The sequence below is a fragment of the Entelurus aequoreus genome, linkage group LG20 (genome assembly GCF_033978785.1).
Source record: "Entelurus aequoreus isolate RoL-2023_Sb linkage group LG20, RoL_Eaeq_v1.1, whole genome shotgun sequence".
Classification (NCBI taxonomy): domain Eukaryota; kingdom Metazoa; phylum Chordata; class Actinopteri; order Syngnathiformes; family Syngnathidae; genus Entelurus; species Entelurus aequoreus.
This window is the reverse complement of record NC_084750.1, coordinates 6,798,299-6,819,664: the sequence shown is the minus strand read 5'-3', so window position 1 is coordinate 6,819,664 and position 21,366 is coordinate 6,798,299. Positions and strand designations below refer to the sequence as shown.

General features: G+C 37.4%; 1 protein-coding gene across 1 annotated transcript; it reads right to left on the bottom strand.

Moving 5' to 3' along the window:
• Window positions 1-3,309: 3,309 nt before the first annotated feature.
• LOC133635557 (nucleoporin NUP42-like) lies at window positions 3,310-20,844 on the bottom strand. Its single transcript, XM_062028764.1, has 7 exons — window positions 20,606-20,844; window positions 17,880-18,096; window positions 10,136-10,224; window positions 8,403-8,479; window positions 8,239-8,325; window positions 8,070-8,169; window positions 3,310-4,431 (listed from the first exon to the last, which is right to left on the bottom strand). The coding sequence occupies exons 1-7, from the start codon at window positions 20,757-20,759 to the stop codon at window positions 3,947-3,949; spliced, it is 1,209 nt and encodes a 402-aa protein (XP_061884748.1). The 5' UTR covers window positions 20,760-20,844; the 3' UTR covers window positions 3,310-3,946.
• Between the last annotated feature and the right edge of the window lie 522 nt (window positions 20,845-21,366).

The following is a 21,366-nucleotide window of genomic DNA, read 5'->3' as shown; positions in this document are numbered from 1 at the left end:
ATTGGCCCTAGTGTGTGAATGTGAGTGGGAATGTTGTCTGTCTATCTGTGTTGGCCCTGTGATGAGGTGGCGACTTGTCCAGGGTGCACCCCGCCTTCCACACGAATGCAGCTGAGATTGAACCAGGAACCCTCAGGTTGCTGGCACGGCCACTACTGCCAACTGCACCACGCCGTCCCCCAAATAATTTTTTTTTAATAATTATAACAAAAAAGGAAGGAAGGAAGCAAGGAAAGGGAGGGGGGTGAATACAATTAAAAATAAATATAAAATGAGAATAATAATAAACACAAAAGGAAGGAACAAATGAAGGAAGGAATGGGGGAAGAAATAAAAAAATACAATAAAACTTTTTTGAAAAATAATAAAAAGTAAATAAGCAAGGAATGAAATACATAAATACATTTTTAAATAAAATAAGTAAATAAGCAAGGAATGAAGGAAGGAAGAAGGGAAGGAAATACATAAAATAATTTTTTAAATAAAACAATAATAATAAACAAGGAATGAAGGCAATATAAAATTAAAAAGGAAAGAAAGGAGGAAGAAAAGTGAATGAATGGTATTCAACTAAAAACAATTAAAAAGGAAGCAAGAAAAACGGGAAGAAAAAAAATAGAAAATGAAATAAATTATAATGAGGAAGGAAGGAAGAAAGGTGGAAATAAAAAACAAGAGTTAAATTCAAATTAAAAAATAAACAAAAAAAGGAAGGAAGGAGAGAGGAAAGAAAAAATTACTGTAAATAAAAATTTAAATAATGAACATAAAAAGGAAGGAAGGTAGGAATGGAGGGAGGAAGGGGGAAAGAAAAAATACAATTTAAATACAATTTTAAAAAAAGAAAAAGGAAAGTAGTAGTGAATGAGGAAAGAAAAAAGAAAAGAAAAAAGAAAACAAGAAAGATGTCACAGTGTGTTAGTGACAAACCCCAAGATGCAGAGAAGGCAGGATTTGTGCGGGAAAACAATTTAATGTCCAAAATAAATGTAAAACACAAACCAGGAACTAGGAATAGCCTAACTGAAAACAGGAACCAGCAAACAGAAAAACTGGAAACAGCTAACGGCTAACAGGATAACACAAAACTAAATAGCATCTGGCTGATTGACACCAGGTGTGGCCAGGTGCCAATCAGCCGCAGCTGAGGGAACACAGCGCTCAGGGAGACAAGCAGGAAACAACCAAAATAAAAGCGCTGACAGGAAATAAAGACAAACAGAGGAAAAACTAAAACATAACCAAACTGTCAGGGACAAGCCTGACAAAAGAAAGAAAACAAGAATGAAAAAAGGAAAAAAAGAAAGAATGAAAGAAAGAAAGAAAGAGGGGATGAAAAAATAAATACATAAATACAATTAAAATTAAAAATATAATCATCAACATAAAAAGGAAGGAAGGAACAAATAAAGGAAGGGAAAAATAAATAAACAAATACAATTTAAATTTAAATTACAAATAATAATAAAAACATAAAAAATGAAGGAAAAGAAAAAAATAAATATCAAACATAACAAGGAAGGAAAGAAGGAAGAAAATAAGGAAAGGGGAAGAAAACAATGAAATAAAAATTTAAAAAATAAACACAAAAAAAGGAAGGAAGGACTGAAGGAGGGGGGAAAATAATACAATTAAAATAATAATAATAAACATAATAAGAATAACAATAATTAATTAATAATACAATTAAAATCAAAAGAAATAAACATAAAAAAGGAAGGAAGGAAAGGGGAGGAAGAAATAAATAAAAATTTAAATATCCATCCATCCATTCATTTACTACCACTTGTTTCTTTCGGGTCGCGGGGGGTGCTGGAGCCTATATCAGCTGCATTTGGGCGGTAGACGGGGTACACCCTGGACAAGTCGCCACCTCATCGCAGATGAGAAAAATAATATTAAACATACAAAAGAAAAGGAAGGAAGAAACATAAATAATTAAATCAATTAATAAAATTAAACCTAAATTTAAAAAAATTATAGTAAACATAAACAAGATGGAAAAAGGAAGGAAGCAGGGAAAAATAAATTAATTGGTTAATAAAATTCTAATTATTTTAAAAAAAATAAAGGAAGGAAGGAAGGAAAGATGGAAGGTAGGAAGAAAGAAAGAAAAGGAAAAATAAAACTACAAATTTAAAATAAAATTGCATCCATCCATCCATTTTCTACCGCTTGTTCCTGAGATAAAATAGCAATAAAAAAAATAAGATAAAAAAGAAAGCAAGTAAGGAAGAAAGGAAGAATAAAAGGGAATTCAAATAAATACAATTAAATTAAATAAAAATAAAGAAATTAATGAAGGAATGAAGAAAAACATTAAATACAAATAAAAATTTAAAAAAAAAAAATTAAAACAGGAAGGAAGGAAGACAATTGAACTATTTCTAAAAATGTTTATAAATTTAAAAACAAAACAATAATAATAAAGAATACAAAAGAGGAAGAAATGAAGAAAAATATTAAATGCAAATAAAACAATAAAAATCTAAGTAAGGAAGGAAAGTAGGAAGAAAAGTTAAATAAATAAAAAATACAATTAAAAAACTATTAAAAGGGAAGGAATGAAGCAATAAAAACAAAAACATTTAAAAATAAAATAAAAAAAGGAAACTTTTTTTTTAAATAATTAAAAATATAATTATAAAAAAAAAAAAACGAAACATTTTTTTTTTTTAAAGGAAGGAAGTAAGCGGTTGGTCTGCAGCCGGGTGGACAGTTTGTGCATGTCCGCTTTGAATGTGCCACAATAAAAGGACACAGCTGCACCGCCTGAATCCACTATAGTTGAAAGGTAAATAATTATGAGTTACCTACTTTTGACCACATGAGGGCAGCAGAGAAGCGCCGTGATACATTGACCGACCTAAACATTAGGTACACATGCACAATCTGACGCTGGGACGAAAAGTGCTCCTTTCTAAAATGCTTTCACAAGGCTGCTTAACTTAATTACATTTGGGGGGTGTTTGTAATTTCCTGTTACGCGGTAGTTACCGTATTCTACCACTAGAGGTCGCCAGAGACCACGTGTAAAGTGCAATCGAAATCAAGTGTTTATTCCCCATTTATTTGTAATGGACTGTCTTAATAGCCCATGTATATTTTTTTAATAACTTAATGTTGAGTATATTATATCTCATACACTACTATACATATGTTGTACTGTATTGCCTATTTTTATTATAATAAAATACACTATCACAAGGCTGGTTGACTTAATTAAATTGGAGGGTAAATGTAAATACTCTACTACTCATGCTGCACAAACAATGATACATTTATAACAAATGACATGAGAATATAAAATAGTGGCACACTGCTTTACTTGAGTTTTCTAAAAAAAAATATATGTACACTGCACAATGTGAGCATATGATCGGTGTTAGCAAAATATACATTACATGTTTCCTTAAAAAAATACAGACAATATAGCAAACAGTGAGCCAAACTTAAAATTATTGTATGACACCTCCTTGTGGTCGTGCTAGGTGTTAAATTGTCACATTTCAACACAGGCCAACTACTGTATCTACTGTTATTATTTTATAGATGTTTAGGTGCAAAACCATCCTAGAAGCTTCCAAAATCTTTTAGAATAGTGCAAAAAAGGCTCAAATGAGGCCTAAACATTCAAGATAGGAATCATTTTTAAATGGGGGGAAAATGTGGCCTATTTTGCAGTAATTAACTTATTTACTATTAAAAGATGTTAACTGCTGAGACTTGAAAAGTTGGGATTTAAAAAAAATACTTTTTCTTCTTGTTTTTGGACGTGAAAGGCTTAAATTTGGACATAATATGAATTATTTTGGGATTTAAAAAGAACACTAAAAAATATGCAAAAAGATGTGCATAAATTTAGAGTCTGTTTGTGTGTCTTGCTATTTTTCATCATTAAAGTGGACTTTTTTTTAAATAGCTGCATGAATAATTCATGATGGCATCAAACCTGAAGCATTGTAGCGGGAGGCGGCTTCAGAGGGACCTGGCCCAGAGTGAACCTCTGAGCCTTGAACTGGCCCAGTTCCTCCTGGGTCAGCTCGCTCTCGGGGGAGAACAGTCCGTCCGAGGCTCCGGCTGCTGCTGGGGCGGCCCGCGTCTGTCCGAACAAGTTTCCCGCGGGCGCGCCGGACCCGAAACCGCCTCCAAACGCCGCCTTGTTGTCAGTGGTGGCGGCGGAGGAGGAGAAGCTGAAACCGCCGGCCGAGGCGAATTCTGAAGACGAAGCTGCGGGTTTGTTGCCGGACGGGCAAGCGAAGGAGAAGGACGACGCCGCCGGGGCAGCAGAAACTGCGGTGAAGGAGGAGCCGAACCCAGAGGGAGGTTGCGTCGGAGCCGGGATGGCAATGCCGAAACCAGGAGAGGGTGCTGCGGCCGTTGGAGATGTGAAACTGAAGGTACTGGCCTGGGCTGCTGGTGCCCCGAACCCTGAAAGAACAGAAATGACACATTTATACATGAAAACTCCTCAATCAGAAAAAACATACAACTTCCATCCAAAAATGTATGCAAGACATTATTAACATTATTCATGATTTTGTGATCTTTTTTCGTGATTGTTGAATTGGCGGCAGCTTTTTCAGAAAGTTAAGATACTTATTTTTTAATAACCACGACTCGTCTGTATTATGTTACTTTTTAATACATCAAAAAAATACACATTTTAGTTAAAAAAAACATGTCAATATTATACGTATAAATACCTAAACAATTGTTTTTTTCCCTGAATGATTTCATTCTACAGCTTTATTTACACAAAATAAAATAATTTCTATTCTCGCGAAATTTAAACTTTTTTTCTTCGATAACTTAAAGTTGTACGTTTGTCAAATTAATGGCACATACCCTGATTTTATGCCTGAAATTCATTGTATACAATTTTAAAGGCCTACTGAAATGCGATGTTCTTATTTAAACGGGGATAGCAGGTCCATTCTATGTGTCATACTTGATCATTTCACGATATTGCCATATTTTTGCTGAAAGGATTTAGTAGAGAACATCGACGATAAAGTTCGCAACTTTTGGTCGCCGATAAAAAAAGCCTTGCCTGTACCGGAAGTAGCGTGACGTCACAGGTTGTGGAGCTCCTCACATCTGCACATTGTTTACAATCATGGCCACCAGCAGCGAGAGCGATTCGGATCGAGAAAGCGACGATTTCCCCATTAATTTGAGCGAGGATGAAAGATTTGTGGATGAGGGAAGTGAGAGTGAAGGACTAAAGGGCAGTGGAAGCGATTCAGATAGGGAAGATGCTGTGAGAGGCGGGTGGGACCTGATATTCAGCTGGGAATGATTAAAACAGTAAATAAACACAAGACATATATATACTCTATTAGCCACAACACAACCAGGCTTATATTTAATATGCCACAAATTAATCCCACATAACAAACACCTCCCCCCTCCCGTCCATATAACCCGCCAATACAAATCAAACACCCGCACAACACACTCAATCCCACAGCCCAAAGTACCGTTCACCTCCCCAAAGTTCATACAGCACATATATTTCCCCAAAGTTACGTACGTGACATGCACATAGCGGCACGCACGTACGGGCAAGCGATCAAATGTTTGGAAGCCGCAGCTGCGTACTCTTCGTACCGCGTCTGCGTATCCAACTCAAAGTCCTCCTGGTAAGAGTCTCTGTTGTCCCAGTTCTCCACAGGCCAATGGTAAAGCTTGACTGTCATCTTTCGGGAATGTAAACAATGAAACATCGGCTGTGTTTGTGTTGCTGCAGCCGGCCGAAATACACCGCTTCCCACCTACAGCTTTCTTCTTTGCCGTCTCCATTGTTCATTGAACAAATTGCAAAAGATTCACCAACACAGATGTCCAGATACTGTGGAATTTTGCGATGAAAACAGGCGACTTAATAGCTGGCCACAATGCTGTCCCAAAATGTCCTCTACAATCCGTGACGTCACGCGCAGGCGTCATCATACCAAGACGTTTTCAGCAGGATATTTCGCGCAAAATTTAAAACTGCACTTTAGTAATCTAACCCGGCCGTATTGGCATGTGTTGCAATGTTAAGATTTCATAATTGATATATAAACTATCAGACTGCGTGGTCGGTAGTAGTGGATTTCAGTAGGCCTTATTCTCATAAGATTACATTACCAAAGTATTTTTAAATTACCTTATTCTTGTAAAAACACACAATTTTCTTAAATTACATAAATCTAAAAAAAAATTGAATTGTTTCACACTTATTTTATGCATTTTTCTGTCTTTTACAGGTGTTTTTTTCTTTGTGATTTTTGCGACTTTTTTTAGGAAATGCAAATGTACAAACTTGTCTATTCTTGAAGAGTTCCTTATAACCTCAAAAAGCACAGGATTTCAACAAAAAATGAAAACAAATACTATATTGATGCTTAACTTGTTTTATTTTGCATACCAATGAATATCCCCATTATGGGATGAATAAAGTCTCTCCTATCCTATATTAACATTGCCTGTACTGCGTTTCACTACACTTGATGTCACTTCCTGTGGGAATCATTTATTCATAAGCTTTCCGGAACCCAGCCTTAAAAGGGTCCCTGACAATACTGGCACTTTTTTCCTCGTTGTGGACCTCTCCGCTCCAAATAGGACGGACCAAGCGAGAAAAGTGTAGTTTGCATTCAAGGAAGAATGGATTGAAAAAATGGAAGAGGCTTAAGCCATGTGTGATCCTGAAAATCAGGCGCACCCTTGATGGGAAAAAGACTGAGTCAGAACGTGCGGAAAAATTGAGAAAAGAGCAGAACAGACGCTCAAAAATGAGAGAAAAAGAAGGTAAGCCACTAGTATTCTATTTTGTGTCCTCTTCTGCTGAGGTTTTCCTTAAGATGCTTGAGGTAATGCTGCAAGAGCACAGGAAACACAGGCTATGAAGTGTGTGGAAGAGCAGGGAAGTGATTGTTTGAAATACATTTTTTGCTCGTAATTTTGACCCTATCAACATGCAAAGAAGTGATGAAAACAATACTTCTATGTGGTTTTTTACACACCGTCTATGGATGAGGTCACGCCATGGAGTCTGGCGATGAAAAGGGGGTGTTCCAAGTACAGTTAGTCATCTTCACATTACTCAAACACTACCGCAAATTCTGGACTATATGCCGCTACTTTTTTCATACTCTGAACCCTGCCGCTTATAAAACGGTGCAGCTAATTTATGGATTTTTCCTTCGCTGACGGCCATAGTGTTTTGTGTTCAATCGTTTTCATTAAACCCAAGCAGAGACACTGAAATGGTGCGTAATTGTTTTTGCTACGGTGCCATCTTTTGGACATGTTTACAACCTGCGGGTGCTGCGGGTTGAAAATGTACTTCCTGTTTTGATGCCTCGAACCGGAAGTAAAACCGTCCACAGTGTTTTTGCTCGAAATTATTCTTTATTCATCACTCCAAGTTGTACAATGTAACTAAAACAATTCTTACTGACTAAAGCGTCCCATGTGTGATGTCTGTAGGAGTGTTTTCGTGCATGTGTGTACGTGCTATCAAATGTAATCAAGCTAGTATCGTTAGCAATAGCTAAAATGCTCACAGGTTTACAAGTGTCTGTGTTAGTATTATTAACTTACAACGGCATTCTTTTTGTATTGTTTCAGTTTCACAAATTCCTCAGTAAATTTAACAAAACGTCATTTTGGAGTTATTGAATCTGTTTAGCTGATTGGAGAGCTAGCTTGCGCAGCTAGTGGGTCCATGACGAAGACTTCTGTTTTGTTTGATCAGCTTTTTTACTGCCCTGTTACAGACACCGTTTGGAAACAATTAAGGTGTGTAAATTAACATTTACAAAATATTTCTGTGTAAATAAGTAATTTCACAACGTATATATCTGCGGCTTATAGTCCGATGCAGCCAATACATGGAAAAATATTTTTCTTCTAAAATTTAGTGGGTGCGGCGAATAAAATCAGATAAATACGGTAACTGATATTATGGGAATGACTGCCAGATTAATTTTCAGGAGCAAAAATTACACAAAGACAACTTGTTAGAGAAGTCATCTGGACGCTATGGGTACTTTAAAAAGCAGACCATGAATCGTTACCTTTACTACCAAAATTTAAGGCAGAGGACCCGAATCCAGTTGGTGCTGAGCCGAATCCATTTGCCGACGCTTGAGGCGCTGGATTTTTTAGTTCTGCAAGCTGCAAAAATATCACTGAGTTATTGCATCAAACAAATAAATGTACGCACAGGCAATATGAGTGACTCACCAAAGCTGCGCGAGTCGATGGATTCATTATCTTCAGCTCCTGGACTCGGTTTCTCCACTGGCTGAGCAACTGATTGATTCCATTGAGCTAAAGACGCGGACCAGGGACAAACATGAAGCACCTTTCACACCGATTCAAGACTCCAACAGCCCTGGAAGACTTACATAACTCTTCAGGTCTCCTGATCCTTTGGAGGAGTAATACTCAAGCCTCAGCTCCTCTGGAGAAAGGTCTGCAAAGCCTAAAGTGGACAGAAACAAAAGAAAATCACATGGCGTAGTGCTAACTAGGGTTGCAAAATTCCGGGAATACTCAAAGTTGGAAACTTTCCATGGGAATTAACGGGAATTAATGGGAATAAACATTGAATGCAACATGCTAGATCTTGCAGCATGATTATTAGCTAAACAACTTGATTTAATGCAAAGTCAGTTGAATTTCAACCCTGCACTGTGCATTCCTCCATCACATGCACAAATAATTCCCAGCATGCTACACACTACAGCAGGGCTATTCAGGCCGCACTAGTATTTGAGCCCAAAGAATTTCATCCAGTCAGGTAAGTTTTGATGATATTACTGGGGTAAATATTAGAGATGTCCGATAATATCGGCCTGCTGATATTATCGGCCGATAAATGCTTTAAAATGTAAAATTGGAAATTATCGGTATCGGGTTTTTTTTTTAATCGGTATCGGGGGTTTTTTTAAGTGTTTTTTTTTTAATAAATCAACATAAAAAACACAAGATACACTTACAATTAGTGCACCAACCCAAAAAACCTCCCTCCCCCATTTACACTCATTCACTCTCATTCACACAAAAGGGTTGTTTCTTTCTGTTATTAATATTCTGGTTCCTACATTATATATCAATATATATCAATACAGTCTGCAGGGATACACATGATTGTGCGTGCTGCTGGTCCACTAATAGTACTAACCTTTAACAGTTAATTTTACTCATTTTCATTAATTACTAGTTTCTATGTAACTGTTTTTATATTGTTTTACTTTCTTTTTTATTCAAGAAAATGTTTTTAATTTATTTATCTTATTTTATTTTATTAATTTTTTTAAAAAGGACCTTATCTTCACCATACCTGGTTGTCCAAATTAGGCATAATAATGTGTTAATTCCACGACTGTATATATTGGTATCGGTAATTAAGAGTTGGACAATATCGGAATATCGGATATCGGCAAAAAAGCCATTATCGGACATCCCTAGTAAATATATTTGATCTATGGTATTTAAGTTTCATAGAGGTGTAATTGCTTGTTACTGTATGACTGTAGACTACTCCAGCAGACTTCCACTCAAGCTATCTAGCTGTTCCTGTACTTGTTAAATGATTTTGGGGCCAATATCTCTAGCTAGCTAGGTTTATGTACCACCAGTCTCATAGTGAACCGAAAATATTTCTCCGTTAGCCGTGATGCTAATTTTCTCTATGTTAAATCCCATTAATTTATGCTAATAATGTTAGTGATTCGAATTTACCTTTTTTGTGATCTGTAAAGTTCAACTAGCAAATACTAAATCAAAAGCCAACCTGTTGTCGTACAAGAATGTAAGTTTTAGTTGTTGTTCATTTATTCATCTAGCCTATTTCTTTTCGTTTGTCCATCAGTGAAATATTTTTAAAGACTACTCCAATTGTTTAGCTGACTATTTATATTTGTGTGTGGCATTGCATTACTGTTTTACAAGCTTCTCATCTTATTCTACAGAATAAGATGTACGGTGTCCAACTTTGAATAATCAAAAAATGGTCAACATTTCCAAACTTCCCGAGCTTAACTTCCCGTGGTAAATTTCCGGAAAGTTACTGGAAACTTTCCACCCCTTTGCAACCCTCGTGCTCACACACATGTTGTGGAAGTTTGATACCGACCAGATAGTGACGCCTTGGAGGCGCTGTAACACGAGAAGCCCCACTGGCCTGAGCTCTCCCAAACCGCCATGTCGCTCTGTATGATCTCCCTGAAATGACAAAGGCGATGAAAAGGTTCAAGGTTAGGGTGTGTGTATGTATGTGTGTATATACACACACACACTTTAACATGAAGTCATGGATGGCAGGGAATTTCCTACAGCTCAACTAGGACATTAGAGTTTGGTTATAGGTCCTAAAGGCCAGAAAGAGAAACTTTTACCAAAATCACAAGATTTTAAACCAACACCCATCCATAAAAATGTTACAAATAGTTTTTTGTTTTTTTTTAATCATCTAAAGAACTTTGTTGGGCAGCGAGCGACCTCTAGAGGGCCGCCAAAAAGTATGTGTCTCAGCTGTGGTCCATACAAGCTGAGACAATACTCAGCTGTAATACACTTTTCCACCACTTGTGGCAGTAATGACAATATCAATAAACAGAGGAAGTTGGGCGCTAAAGTCATAGGTAAGCTTCTTCAGCACAGAAATTAGGACACACGTGGTGAAACTGTATTTTCATTTGCACTTGAATTTTATGGACAGTTTCGTTAAGAAACATTAAATTAAGTTTACCGTATTTTCCGCACTATAAGGCGCACCTTCAATGAATGGCCCAATTTAAAACTGTGTTCATATATAAGGCGCACCGCATTATAAGGCGCATAGAATAGACCAGTGTTTTTCAACCTTTTTTGAGCCAAGGCACATTTTTTGCGTTGAAAAAATCCGGGGGCACACCACCAGCAGAAATCATTAAAAAACGAAACTCAGTTGACAGTAGAAAGTCGTTGTCGCAATTGTTGGATATGACTTTAAAGCATAACCAAGCATGCATCACTATAGCTCTTGTCTCAAAGTAGGTGTACTGTCACCACCTGTCACATCACAACATGACTTATTTTGAGTTTTTTGCTATTTTCCTGTGTAGTGTTTTAGTTCTTGTCTTGCGCTCCTATTTTGGTGGCTTTTTCTCTTTTTTTGGTATTTCTCTGTAGCAGTTTCACGTCTTCCTTTTGAGCGATATTTCCCGCATCTACTTTGTTTTAGCAATCAAGTAGATTTCAGTTGTTTTTATCCTTCTTTGTGGTTGACATTGTTGATTGTCACGTCATGTTCGGTTGTACACTGTGGACGCCGTCTTTGCTCCACAGTAAGTCTTTGCTGTCGTCCAGCATTCTGTTTTTGTTTACTTTGTAGCCAGTTCAGTTTTAGTTTCGTTCTGCATAGCCTTCCCTAAGCTTCCATGCCTTCTCTTAGGGGCACTCCCCTTTTGTTTATTTTTTGGTTTAAGCATTAGACACAATTTTACCTGCACTATGCCTCCCGCTGTTTCCGACACCTACAAAGCAATTAGCACCGGCTGCCACCTACTTACTCTGCCGAGCTCTGGACAGCGCCGACACTCAACAACAACACATAATTTGCAGACTATAATTACTGGTTTGCAAACAATATTTTTAACCCAAATAGGTGAAATTAAGACAATCTCCCACGGCACACCAGACTGTATCTCACGGCACACTAGTGTGCCGCGGCACAGTGGTTGAAAAACACTGGAATAGACGCTACAGTAGAGGCTGGGGTTACGTTATGCATCCATTAGATGGAGCTGCGCTAAAGGGAATGTCAACAAAACAGTCAGATAGGTCAGTCAAACTTTATTAATAGATTACAAACCAGCGTTCTGACAACTCCGTTCACTCCCAAAATGAATAAACAGCTGTTTTATTATTTTCCCCGAGGTAAAGTCAGTGACGTGGTATTTCGTTTATCTTTTAACAACAGCAAGGTATAATATGTAGTGCAACATTTATATCACATAGTGGAGGGAAACTTTTCCTCGATTCAATAAACACGTAAAAAAAGTCTGATACTTTTACGGTAAATCAAACGTTAGTGCAATCACAATATAGTAACACTCAAAATAGTGCGAAGCAATAACCATATATCAAAAACTCAACGTTGCTCAAACGTTAATGTCACACAACACACAAAATAAATATGTAAAGCTCACTTTATTAAGAATCCCTGGAATTCTTCTTCTTCAGTGTCCGAATTAAACAGTTGGGCGAATAATCGAGTCAGTGTCGCTGCTGTTGTCTAGCAGTTCAGTGACAATTCCTGCCTTCCTCATATATCCCAGCATGCAGCGCGCGCTACTTCTTCTACGGGGGGAAATGAAGTCGACGGCTGCTTACCGTAGTTGCGAGACCTGTTGTGGCTCAATATTGGTCCATATATAAGGCGCACTGTCAGCTTTTGAGAAAATTGAAGGTTTTTAGGTGCGCCTTATAGTGCGGAAAATACGGTATTTTAACAACATAATTGTACGCAAATCTATTTTCACTTCTTATACAATATATTTGGTAAGCACTAACTTTTCTAATCAGCCTGACCTAATCCTAAAGTTTGTGTGTTAAATAAATTATAATCTTTGTGATTAACATGCTCTCATGTTTTAGGTTAGATTTAATTATTGAATATGATTAAAAACAAGAGTAAGGTTACTAATGCATAGGAATAAAACAATATTATAAATACTGCAGTATTTTGGCTTCAAAGTCTTCTCAATGGTACCGTGAAGTGTCATGGTATCAAACAAAAACTTGGTGAGTGTGGTTTTATTCTGGCATTTTAGCATTGGCGGGATCTGTAAGTAAACTCCAACTCCCAGAATCCTCTGCGCAGCGCAGGATCGGCAAGGTGGAGGCGTAGAACACTGTAAGCAGGAAGTGAAGTGTGTTCGTACTCGTCGTGGATAACATGGATAGTTATTTTGGGCATTCAATCTGTCCATAACTGGATGAGTTGTGCTGCTAGCAAACCAGACAAACAAGCCCAGGACAAAACATAACCTCTCTGGCTGGGGTAAGAAAGTCTGCCTTCTGCAAAGCGAAGCGTGCCACTTTCGTTTTGAGCGTTTCCAGGGCAACGCAGTCTCATCGCATTGCACGCCGGGAAAACACCCCCCAAAAAATGTTCACCGCGGGAAATACGAGTAAACTAAAAAGCTACTTGATACATCCTCAATTTATCCATCTATTTTTCAACCGCTTGTCTCTCCATCGATGTTGCGGGGGCAGGAGCCTATTCCAGCTGCACTCGGGCGGAAGGCAGTGCTGGACGAGTCGCCACCTAATACTGAAATTATATTTTAAACCAGCGTATCCAAATATCAGTTTGTGAGGTATTTACAATATTAAAAGGGATATTGTTGGTTTACTTTTCTGAGAAATAACATTTTCCAGACTGATGTTTATATTGTTACATCAAAGACATCAACTGTAAGTTATTTCAAATATTATTTGCTTGAAACACTTGATGTTCCGACACAATTATTGGCTCTTAGAAATACTCGTTTGTGGTAAAAAATATGATGAGGACATTTTAGCATGACGTTTGTGTTCAAAGTGTGTTTATCCTAAACATCCCTGACACTTCATTTTACTCTTAAAGCTCTCCTAGTTCTGTATCGGACTCTATTAGAACCACATAAAAACTACTGCAAAGTCGTATGGTGTAAGACGTATCCTAGTTATCTTCAAAAATAGGAAATTCTTCAGAAGAAAGTCATATGTGTTATATCATGGGCAAACTTTAATGCTCCCTCAGATCCTCTTTTACATGGGTACAATCTTCTGAAGCTTACTGAGTGCGACAGATTCCACAGTGCTTGTATTATGTATAACGAAGTATAGGGATTACATTCTAGACTCTGCCAGCTCATTTCTGTGACCACTCCTTCTCATAGACATAACACCGGAAGTAAACTTTTATCAAGAGGAAAAATGGTCATCTAAAGTCTACAAGTTTTAGTATAGCCTGTAGATGATCTGGAATGAGATTGATAGCTTTATAAAAAAAAATCACATTCTTTGAACATTTTTTAAAAGTGTTTTCAGCTAAATGTATTGCTACGTTATGTTTAGTATATTTAACACACCTCTCGTGGCTGAGGATTTCACATTAGTCGCATCATTTTGGTATTGACCTCCGTATGTATGATGAGATTATCGCAGATCTTCAAGATGCAACTTTTTAATCAAATTTGAGACTGATTTGGTGGATTTAAAGATTCCTTCTTTACAAATGTCAACCTGTTAGTAGGTTGGTATGAAATTGTAAATGGTTTATTTGGTGGGTAGGTTTTGAAATGAATTGTATTGTACTTTATTTTGTGTATTGTATGATGTATAATTTAACTGTGGGTCCCTGTCCATAAACTGTGCGCTTCTAGGGATTACCCTTTTTGCAGAACTGACTCTGATATTAACAAAACAAACAATAATTGATGTCAAAATTATGTCTGTAAATGAATAAATTATTGTATTTATTGCTATTATTACTACTATTAGTCTCACTATTTTATGTTTTTATTCATTTTTTATTCATATTTTTACAAACATTTAAAAATATATTCACTCGTCAGTGCTATGTGTTGTTACTGTGAGTAGTGTTGGTGTGCAGTTGCAACTTGCCTACGCAGGAAAAGCGCTTTAAAAACAAAGTTTGATTGTTGTGTGAAAGGTCGTTGAGGTAGGGCTGGGCGATACATCGAATATACTCCATGTATCGCAGGTTTGTCTCTGTGTGATGTAGAAAATGACTATTTTGTGAGTATTTGAGTATACATTCTCACGCAGTTGCTTTTAGCTGCGGGCATTACACTACAGGCTTTTTCTCACTTTTTCTTGTCTCTCCTTCTCACAGAGACATAAACAAGCGCACCTTGTTACATACATCACATACTGTCGCGCGTGCAACCTAGGGCTGGGCAATATATCGACTTTGTAAGATATATCGATATATTTTGAAACAAGATATGAATTAAGAAAATATCGTAATATCGATATCATTCATTTCACGTTAAAATGACCAAACACCGCTTATTTGTTGTGTTCCTTGTACTCCTCCGCTCCCCTCCACCGGCTACTAAACCCTTCCCCTTCCTCCTTCCAAGATGTGCTTGCACGTATAAGAACATCCATGATTGGTTGGTTGTTTACTATGATGAGTCACGATTGGTTGAGATTAGGCCAATCAGCGGCAACATAGGGCAGGTCATGGAACCAGGAAGGGAAAATCACAACAGACATCCCAATTGACGACGATTTTTCTTTTAGCGACGTAGGCGACGTCCAGGAAACCCACAATGCGTCTACTTGGCCACATTTGCACAAATGCATGCGCCTTGATAAAACAATGGCCAACATTTGAGTTGTTTACCATGTAAGCCCAAATCAAAACTGCTTTCAACATGGAAGACGTGGAATTCACATTTAAGAACACACATGATTGTGGCAGACATGTGATGACTTTTGCTACAGCATTGCCTGTCTGAATGCTACATTTCATTTTCATTGGTGTTTTACAACAACACAGTAGTTGACATTTTGTTCATTATTTCTACTCTTTATGTTTTGACATTGAATAGTTTAATCATTTTGAAACAAACAAGATCATAGTCGCAAAACTAAGTCGCATCACTTACTTGGCGCTGACCTAGGGCTGGGCGATATATCGAATATACTCGATATATCGCGGGTTTGTCTCTGTGCGATATAGAAAATGACTATATCGTGATATTCGAGTATACGTTCTCACGCAGTTGCTTTTAGCTGCGGGCATTACATTACAGGCTTTTCTCACTCTTTCTTGTCTCTGCTTCTCACAGAGACATAAAACAAGTGCACCTTCTTACATACGTCACATACGTCACATACGTGCAACGTCACACGCTCCCGCGGAGCAGAGAGGTAGCGACATGGTAACGTTAGCTGTGATGCTAGCGGAGTGGTGCGAATCTGGTAACAAATGGAGGAAGAATTAATTACCAAGAAAAACAGCACAGGATCCATCGTCTGGCGGTGCAGTGTTTCCCATAAACTACCAAGATACCTGTGGCGGCGTGGCTATGGGCGTGGTCACCATGACATCATCGAGTAATTTGCATAATTTACTACAATGATATGATTTTCTCTAAAAAGGCTTAAAAAATGTATACTTATTAATTAATAATAACAGTTTTGTTTTAAACGTCCACCCATCCATCCATTTTACAATATAATTACAACACTTTATGTACATATTTATATACAGATTTGAACAATAAGTTATTCACTGAAATATATTTATTAATTGTGGTTCTTACAAAAAATATATGTTATAAAATATAAAAGCTAAAATGTCTCTTAAAGCTCTGCCCCTTTAATTAGTGCATACTAAATAATTTAACTTTAGCCTACTACTACAACCATATTATTTACCAGCAACATAAAGTGAAACAGAGGCAGAGGTGTCCTGCCACAGTCAGTAACAAATAAACAGAAAACTGTAGTGGTCAAATACAAATAAGGCAACAAGAGAAGTATCCTACACTTCTCTTTTGTAAAGTAAATCTGAACAGCCTATATGGGCATCTACATCAACTATATGATTTGCCTGAGAAGCTGGACAGGACAAAAAATAAAAAATAAAAAAAAAAATATTATTTTTATTTTTTATTTGTGGCGGACGTAATTCTTTTGTGGCGGGCCGCCACAAATAAATGAATGTGTGGGAAACACTGCGGTGGTTTGGCTTCAAGCGGGAAGATGTTGAACAATTATGCGGCAAAAGCGTTGCTACAAAAAGTAGCAGCACTGCTAATGTAGCATCATTTGAAAAGTCACCCGCTACAGAATAAGAAGTGCTTGAAACTCCACATGTCAACATCTCCGTTCGGTGCCACACCAACAAAATGCCGAAGCAACTATTTCCAGATCAACACCGTATGAAAAAAACTCGTCAACAACAGAAGGAGATAACGTCCGCAGGAACCTACCACATAGCGAAGGACATACACTATTTGATTTCCTATTATGCAGCTCATTTTTATTTGACACTTATTGAAATATCTTGTGTGACATCATGCACAAAAGTGCACTTTATTTGTTTTTAACTATTGTAGTGGCGTTCTGTACAAAATGTGCACTTTAATTTAGTGTTGTTTTGATATGTCATCTTAGTGACATCATTCACAAAAGTGCAATAATAGCTTGTTTTAAAATGTCTCTGACAATCTTGCACTTTCTGTTTTGAAATTACATGAATGTTTGTGCCACTGCTTAATAACTGTTTAATAAATACAGTTTTAGTCAATTGACTTAGTTGTGATTTCCCTCTCTGCATGAAAGTTTAAAATGAGCATATATTAATACAGTATGAAGAAGAATGTTTTAATGTAGACACATAGAATCATCATACTGCTGTGATTATATGCATCAAGTGTTCATTCAAGGCTAAGGCAAAATATCGAGATATATATCTTGTATCGTGACATGGCCTAAAAATATCGAGATATTAATAAAAGGCCATATCGCCCAGCCCTAAAAGAATATGTTTCTATTTTATTTATACATTCTTTGTTTTTCTATTTTATTTCTGTTATGTAATTCTGTGCTACTTAAACGGTTTCTTTTCTGTGCTGTTAATACCCATCTTTACTAACTGGGTTAATAAAAGTGCCACTGACTGTTTACAGTACACTTGTCATTCACTTCAATTTCACTGAATATCCCTCAAAAATGAATATCTTTATATAAATAATTTCACCGGAAAATATATTGAGATATATATCGAATATCCAGTTGAAGTAAAAATATAATGATATACTTTTTCATCCATATCGCCCAGCCCTACGATGAGGCAATTGATAACTCACACTTTTTGCTCATCATCTTCTTCACTTGGTCCTCCTTTTCCTCTTCCTCCCCGCTCATAGTCATTGTGGTCAGCGAGTGTGGAGAACCTGTTGTGCGAAGAGAAGTTCTTCTCGTCGTGTCCTCTCCCGCCCCACTGATCAGTCCCACGGGAGGACGCCTGCTGGCTGAAGCCTCCTTTTTGTTGAGCCGGATTCACCCAAACCTTGTTCCCAAAGCCTGAAACACACAGAAGTGACATTGGAGCATCTTATCAAACTGGCCCGGGCAGCCTGGGTTCTGTTCCAGGGAGTTTTTCCTTGCAAATGCTTCAGTTGGTTCTTTTCAATGTATGAGGAGCGTGGTTCTGGACCTACCATCGGATAACTTCTGTCCTGACGTAATAGATATCAATAAAAAAATGTGTTTCTATATCGTCTGAAGAAAGCGGAAGTATGGAAGGCACTCGCTCTCTGGTAACCGAGCGACGCAGGAAGTGATCACTGATCACACTAACAGCCAATCAGGTAACAGTTTCAACTGTCAAGTTTGGTTGTGTGGCGATTGATTCTTTGCATGGAGTGAGAAGAGAAAATGAAAATAAAGAAATTGTGGACAAAAGAGGAAAAGTCACCAGGACAGAATGGCACTGTGGATGGGGGCGTGGCCTGCGGGCCTGCCGCGGAACGGGGTGTGCAAGGACCGGCCTCGAAGACAGCGACGGGTGAGTAGATGGCCCAGGTGGGCCTTGTTATCTAATCACCTGTCGCCTTTATTAGCAGCAGCCGGAACGAGACACGGAGTCGGAGCTGGAGAGAAAGCGAGCGACACACGCCTAAAACAGACTGCTGAAAAGCAATCCAGACTGTTGTGTCAAAACAAAAGAGACTGTATTCAAACTGAGATCTCTCGGACTCAGGAGAACCCTCACGGCAAAGAGACGTTTACAGGAATTTTTTTGGATTCTTTCAAAGGCACCGTAGTCAGACCAATGTGGTCTGTAAATGATGCAAGGCGCTCGTCCCTACCAAAACCGCAAATACCACACCACTTTAGCCGTGCCCACCCTTTAGAGCACAGCTGTAACTTTCTGGCCCTGCAGAAAATAGTTCCTCTCAGATTTCTATGTTTACATTTTCACACTTTGCACTATTTTCTGACCATTTATCAAGCATTTCTTACATATTCCTTCATTTTAGGAGATTGTTAGGTGCTCAATGTGGTTTCACTATTTGTTTACATTGTTGGAGTGTTTACCATCCTTGTGTTGACATTTCTTTTCCGTCCTGATAGCTGAGGGCATTATAATCATTTTAATTACAGATGTTTACATTTCATAAGTTCTATTTGTGGTCCTTTTTTTCGATAGGTCATAAAATATCAATAATTACAGATATCAACCGATACAAAAAACGCTTATATCGTGACACAGTTTTCAGCCATTTCGCTCAGCCCTATGGGGGGACATGATTATGGCGACTGGTCACTTCAGTTGCTTGTTCCACTTTAATATAGTGAACTGTCTCACGGATACAATAAAACTATTAGGGATTATACCATGGATACAATATGTACTACTATATAATTCAATTTTTTCCAGAGGCCATACTATTTAAGTTTATATTGTAGCTGAAGCTTAACCCTAAAGATAAACATTTGGTTTTTTTTAGTGTTTTATTTACTTTTTCAATTGATGCAGACGCGTCATAGCAGTCCTAAATAGTCAGTAAACACTTTGTTCTCTTTGGACCTATCAACCTATTTGTTTTACATTTTCATACAAACTTAGGACATTATCTTGAATATTAACAAATATTGGACTGAACTGAATAGTGATTGTCAAACCAGTCAATGTTGTCTGTCTGTTGTTCATACGTGATTACAGTATTAATAGTAAATACCAAAATGTATGCAACTTGTAGATTTTAATAATACATTATTTCCTATTCCTAATATAGAAACATGAACAAACTTGAATGGTATTTTTGTTATTTGTGTCTTGTATGCACGCACTCATAACCAAATCTACTTTGGTCGCCAAAAGTAATACAATTAGCCCTTGTTTGCTGCTTTTAATTACTTTCGGGCCTCAATGTGGTAAATGAATTTCGGCCAAGTGCAAAGTATTGATTAGAAATTGAATATTTAACAACATCTTGTTTAGGGCTACAAAATAAAGTACAATTGACATGACCAGCATAAAAAAGGTCAGTGTATTTTTTGTGGTCATTAGGTTTTCGTTTCATTAATATAATGATCCATCCATCCATTTTCTACCGCTTGTCCGTTTCGGGACCGCGGGGGTGCTGGAGCCTATCTCAGCTGCATTTGGGCGGAAGGCGGGGTACACCCTGGACAAGTTGCCACCTCATCGCAGGGCCAACACAGATAGACAGACAACATTCAATTCTGATTAAATATCAACTTCCGGTTCCGATATTTTTTTTTAAAAACGACATATCAGGTTTTTTGTTTCTTTGGACTGATAATTTTCATTATTCTCCTATGAACCATTAAGTGAAAACCCAACTTGTTTTTATATTGCTTTTTGAAACGAAAACGAAGAATAATGCTTTGTTTTTCAGTGGTGTTTTTTGTATTTCAAACCTAAATTCAGATAAACCAATCGTTTCCAGTTTTTCAATTCCCATCCATGAAACAAACATATCAACGACCAAAATATAGACTGACCATAAAAACGCCGAGCTATTGGTGGTTTTTACGTTAAAAAAAACATGGAATATCTCACCTCCACCCCCTCTGGACTGCGGCGGGGACGAGGGGCCGTTGTATCCTCTTCCTCCTCCACCACCACCACCACCACCACCACCTCCCGGGTGTTCGTTCCAGCATGAATTGCCATACCGACAACGTCCCTGGAGAAAGAAGTGACACACGGTCATTTTGTTACCGCAGCGGACAAACAGCTCGTCTTCCACTCCCTCTCGTTCAGTTCACGTTTGAACAGCATTAGAGTCGTAGGATAATGACGTCAGCCCGGAAGTGAGCAAATAAAAGCAGCGACAAGATTGTGTTTTTTTTTAAATCACCTTGTGTTTTATTTATTAGCCTGTTTAGCAGGCTTAATGATAGCTGGAAGAAACGTCTTGAATCAAAAATGTAAAAATAAACACTTAAGAAATTTTAGATAAAAGTGGTCCACCAAAGGCTGTTGCATTTCAGGAAACTAAACTAAAGAAGTACACGTCAAAATAATTCATAATTTTTACCCATGTAACTCTTATTTTGCCAAATTCTTACAAGATATTCCTCCAGAATGCACGTTTTGTCCCACTACAAAATAATAATAATAATAGATTTTATTTGTAAAAAGCACTTTACATTGAGCAAACAACCTCAAACTGCTACAGTGTATTGATAATAATAATAATAATAATAATAAAAAGATAACAAAAAATAAAAACTAGAACAGCCTAATAGCTAGAACTAGTATGCATGTATCTATAAAAAGGTTTTTTTTTAAAGAAGGGTTTTTAAGCCTTTTTTAAA

Bases quoted from the DNA above. Each gene is read 5' to 3' on its own strand.
- LOC133635557 (XM_062028764.1), bottom strand. From the start codon at position 20,759: ATGACCGTGTGTCACTTCTTTCTCCAGGGACGTTGTCGGTATGGCAAT. The intron at 10,225-17,879 runs GTGAGTTATCAA...TTGTCATTTCAG, and splicing joins GAAGATGATGAGCAAAAAGT to GGAGATCATACAGAGCGACA. The intron at 4,432-8,069 runs GTAACGATTCAT...CTGTTCTTTCAG, and splicing joins CTTAAATTTTGGTAGTAAAG to GGTTCGGGGCACCAGCAGCC.